General features: G+C 36.2%; 1 protein-coding gene across 1 annotated transcript; it reads left to right on the top strand.

Moving 5' to 3' along the window:
* The first annotated feature begins 1,068 nt into the window (after nucleotides 1-1,068).
* Nucleotides 1,069-3,326, top strand: LOC114721147 (pentatricopeptide repeat-containing protein At4g02750-like). The gene has a single exon (XM_028906967.1). It carries the CDS (start codon nucleotides 1,069-1,071, stop codon nucleotides 3,067-3,069), a length of 2,001 nt encoding a protein of 666 aa, XP_028762800.1. The 3' UTR covers nucleotides 3,070-3,326.
* Nucleotides 3,327-5,008: the final 1,682 nt, after the last annotated feature.

Genomic DNA, 5,008 nt, shown 5'->3' with positions numbered 1-5,008 from the left:
TAAGATACCAATTCACAAATATATAATTACTTTTTCAACAAATAAGCCATGGTTTGTTTTCAAACCCTAATAATTGCATTTGTCATTTGGAACCTAGATGCATTCCCTCCTAACCGTCTGGTCACAATTTCGCTCAAAATTTCACAGTTCAGCCTTGAATATTTTGTTTGGAATCTCAAAGCCAAACACCCTTTAATGAAAAATTTCCATTAGATGATCTTTGAAAGCAGGGGGTGAAAAAAGGCAAATGGAGGAGTATGCTCCCACTTTCGCTATAGTATAAAGGAAGCTATCATTTGGATTTTAATATTACATGGTAAATGTTTAAATATGAGTTGAAATACAAGGGCTACTTGTGAACTTTTTCAAAAAAATATGTGCCGAAGAGAACCAGTTTTAGTATTCATTATAATAATGAGTAATGATCATCATTACAATGAAATTTAAATTATTTAAAATCAATTTTAATGTTATGGATTTAAATTTTTCAACTAATAATTTTTAAATAAAAATTTTTTTAAAAAAAATTTATCATTAAGAGATTATATTTATTTTGGATTATATATATATTAGAAATATTTTTTAAATAAAAATATTAGATACTCCTCCGGTCCTAATTATAAGACCCAATTGACTTATTTGAGGAGATTAAGGAAGTAAGTTAAGTTGGTTATTTATAATAAATAAGTGTTGTCATTCCTAAAATATCCTTGCTAATTAAGTATATTGGTTAAAACTATCATTATTAGAAGGATTATCTTGGAAAAAAATGCATAAATATAAGTAACAAAATGGATTGGGGTCTTATAATTAGGATCAAATAAAAAGTCAAATGGGATCTTATAATAAGACCGGAGGAGTATTAAATTTCTACTATCTACGTTAAATTAAAATGGTTGACACTTGAGTGTCAACTAACGTACAAGTGCGCATTGATTACCTCCAGGGAGCTACAAGTGAAGAAAGCTATGGAGTAGCACTCTTGCTGAAATACTGAGCTTCTTTACGGTGCGATGCTTCTGGACATACCATTCCGATGCAATCCTTTGTTTTGGATCTTTTGTCACCATGTTACTTTCATGCCACAGCCGCACAATTTCCAAGTTTTGCGTAACTTCTCGTCTTCGCGGGTGTTTCAGAGCTTCAACTTCCAATCACCCAAGAAAAGATTTGGCCAGAAAACCGAATTGGTCTCTCATTTCAGACAATGGGAGTTTGAGTCTCCGAAAATTGAGACCGAGGGGTTCGGAAGTAGTGCGTAAGTGTAATGTGGAAATTATAAGCCTGGGTCGGCTGGGCAGAGTTAATGAAGCGAGGAAGCTGTTTGACGAAATGGCTCACCGGGACGATGTTTCTTATAACTCCATGATCACGGTTTACTTGAAGAACAATGATCTATCTAGCGCTGAATTGTTATTTAAGGCAATGCCAGAAAGAAACACTGTTGCTGAATCCGCAATGATTGATGGATACGTTAAAGCTGGTCGTTTAGATGATGCTCGTGACGTGTTTGATAGCATGACTGAGAAAAATGAGTTTTCTTGGACTAGTTTGATTTCTGGATATTTTAAAAGTGGAAAAGTTGAGGAGGGCCGGCGTATTTTTGATCAAATTCCGGTGAAAAATGTGGTCTCATGGACCACAACTGTTTTGGGTTATGCTCGAAATGGATTTTTGAACGAAGCTCGGAAGTTCTTTGACCTCATGCCTGAAAAGAATATTATAGCTTGGACGGTTATGATCAAGTCATATCTTGAACATGATCATTTCTTTGAAGCGGCTAAGCTCTTTCACGAAATGCCCCAGAGAAACATGTATTCTTGGAACATCATGATTTCAGGTTGTCTAAGTTCTAATAGAGTCAATGAAGCTATTCAATTGTTTGATTCTATGCCTCAAAGGAGTTCTATTTCGTGGACAATTATGGTTTCAGGTTTGGCACGAAATAAGATGATTGACAGTGCGAGGAAGTATTTTGATCAGATGCCTAATAAAGATATCGCTGCATGGAATGCTATGATTGCAGCGTATCTTATGAAAGGGCTCATGGATGAAGCTCATGAGCTTTTCATTTTGATGCCTGAGAAGAATATTGTGACTTGGAACACCTTGATTGACGGTTATACAAGAACTTGCGACGAAGGAAGTGCCTTAAAGTACTTTGTTTTGATGCTAAGATCTGGTTTTAGACCCGATAAAGCCACTATGACAAGTGTAGTCATCTCCTCTAATGGCATGCTGGAACTGATGCAAGCTCATGCACAAGTCATACATCTTGGTTTTGAACAAGACACCTCGCTCACTAATGCTCTTATTAATATGTATTCCAAAAGTGGAGATCTTCGTGCTGCTTGGCTTGCTTTTGAGCAATTAAAGTTGAAAGATGCAGTTTCATGGACATCAATGATAGTTGCCTACTCAAATCACGGACATGGTTACCATGCGTTACAGGCTTTCGCTTGCATGCTAAGATCAGGAGCAACCCCAGATGCAATAACCTTTCTGGGTCTCTTATCTGCCTGCAGTCATACTGGCCTAGTGAACAAAGGCAGAAGATTGTTTGATTCAATGCGGGACGCTTATAACTTAAAAGCAAAGGCAGAGCACTATGCATGTCTTGTGGATATTGTAGGTAGAGCAGGACTATTAAATGAGGCAATAGATATAGTAGTTAAAATGCCTCCTTCTGAGAGGGATGGAGTTGTACTTGGGGCATTGCTTGGAGCTTGCAAGCTTCGTGGGGATGCTAAAACGGCAAATTCTATCGGTGAGAAGCTACTGGAGCTAGACCCATCTAGTTCAGGGGGCTATGCACTGTTGGCTAACGCATATGCTGCAGAAGGTAAATGGGATGAGTTTGCTCAAGTGAAGAAAAAAATGAGGGAGAGAAGTGTGAAAAGAAGGCCTGGATACAGTCTAATAGAAGTAAGAGGCAAGAATCACGTGTTTGTTGTTGGGGATAGATCCCATCCTCAGATTGAGGAAATTTACGGATTGTTGCTGCAGAATCTTCAGCCTTTGATGAGGGAGATGGTTTATACACAAGAGAATCCATTGCTACTGGAATAGTTTCCAAGTATTGAAAGACTAACTGTAGCTTACACATTTCTTAACACAAAATCGGGTCCTTGGCAGCTGGAATCCTGATAAAATATAAGTTGAAGAATTACTTTATTGGTTACTGTAAATCTAAGTGCCCTGTTCATGCATTGATCGCAGCTGATTGAGGCTGATGCTCAACGTTAAAAACACTATTGAGTAAACTCAAAGGATGTAAAGATTACAACAGTTAATCGTTGAGGGGATGTTGAACTTGGAAAAGTGAAGTGAAGGAGTTAAAAAATCATAAAATTGTTGCATACTGTTCAGCTTCAAAGGCCATATCAAATTCAAATTAGCCAAAGATTTCCTCTTCTTTCCTGTTATGATCATATGACTTTTGGAAGGTGCGGGTATCACTCTTTCATTCTTTATCTTTATTTTGTGGTCCATGTTTGAAGCTTTCATGACTGACTTTGGAATCTAAGCACCGCGTGATTAAGACTTAAAAAAAAAGAAAAAAAGAAACGAAGGTGCCAGAATTATTAGAAAATGACAAAACTGTATTAATAACAAGCACCGGAAACAGGGGAGCACCGTACAGACATCAAGAAAACATTGTTCATGATTGGGAAAAATTATACAGATAGAGACCGGAAATTAGGAATAGATTAGACAGATAAGATCCTAGTACATAATCTGCGCTAATCCCCTTTTGGGACTAGATCTGACTTAGTCAAATTTCAACATGAGGAAGCAATTAGTCACAGTCTTACTTTGTAGGCTAGCAAGCAACAGGCTTTCCCCTTTACCTTCTTTTCATGAACAAGAGAGGTTCATTGATGATCGCTTTCCCATATCTCAGTCACCAAAAAGGAGACTCTGAAGCTTTCAATACTGTCAACAGCTTCCTTTAGTTCTATTGTCGTTTTCAGGCCCTCCTGGTGTCGTTTGCTTTGAAGAAAACTATCTATTATCTAATTTTGTTAACCCCTCTTGAACAACTTCTAGTGGATAAACCAGAATCTTCATGGAAAGTAGGATGGTTATGTTTTGCTTTTTATTACCAAGAAAAATAATGTTATAGATAATGAAATAGAGATTTTTGAAGTCTTGTTGTTTGTTCTCTTCCTTTTGTCTTGCTTGGAAGTTGGAACGTATGACTGGAGCTTATGCTTGCTTAACAACCCATTAAATTATGGATACGGAAGAAACTGATCATTGTTAGCAAATGGACAAAAAGCAGCTGAATTCATGGTATGTGTTGATGTTCATGACAAATCATTTGTACTAGTTTAATCTATGCTGACCCAAACCCACCTAAGTTGTTATGACTTGTGAAATTAATGAAGCCAAACACTTGGAAGAAGGAGCGTGATTAGGGAAAATCATGTCTGAGGACCCAAATCTTAGGAAAAGAAAACTTAGTTCGAAAGATCTTTCTTTTTTCCCCTGTTGGTAACAACGGAAGGAATTAAAACATCTTTAAAATCATGTTTATTTCTAATGAGTAAAGTCAAGTTCTACCGGATGTTATAAGAAAATAAATTCTAAACTTCAGCAATGCTAATACAGGATTATTAAAATCATAATTTTCTTAAAAAATTAAAGTAGATTTTTTGGAAGAAAAATAATCAATAATGAATTTGGTCCTTGATAACAACTAAAATTTCTTTGAATCTTTTTATTTTTTTAAGGATTAGATCTTGGACGTAATATTTTAAAGAACTTATCAATCTTGTGTGTCCCTCTCTATTCATGCTTATCATTAACCATGAAGTTGGTGTGTGGAATTCTAATGTTATTGATTGTTTCATATGAATTTAGACAGTAATATCCATTTATCTTACTTGTGAAGCGAATTGTGATCCAACTTCAAAAAAGAAGGCAAGGTAATTTGGGGCCCTCTGCTTTTTAGGTCGGAGACTGTATGGGACAAAGCACAAAAGAAAGAGAAGAATAAGAAGGA

Source organism: Neltuma alba, unplaced genomic scaffold (assembly GCF_004799145.2).
Source record: "Neltuma alba isolate B1F8T4 unplaced genomic scaffold, ASM479914v2 tig00012012_pilon, whole genome shotgun sequence".
Lineage (NCBI taxonomy): Eukaryota > Viridiplantae > Streptophyta > Magnoliopsida > Fabales > Fabaceae > Neltuma > Neltuma alba.
Note: the sequence above shows the minus strand (reverse complement) of the source record. Positions and strands in the feature narration are given on the sequence as shown.

Excerpts from the sequence above, each read along its gene's own strand:
- LOC114721147 (XM_028906967.1), top strand. The coding sequence starts at position 1,069 with ATGTTACTTTCATGCCACAGCCGCACAATTTCCAAGTTTTGCGTAACT.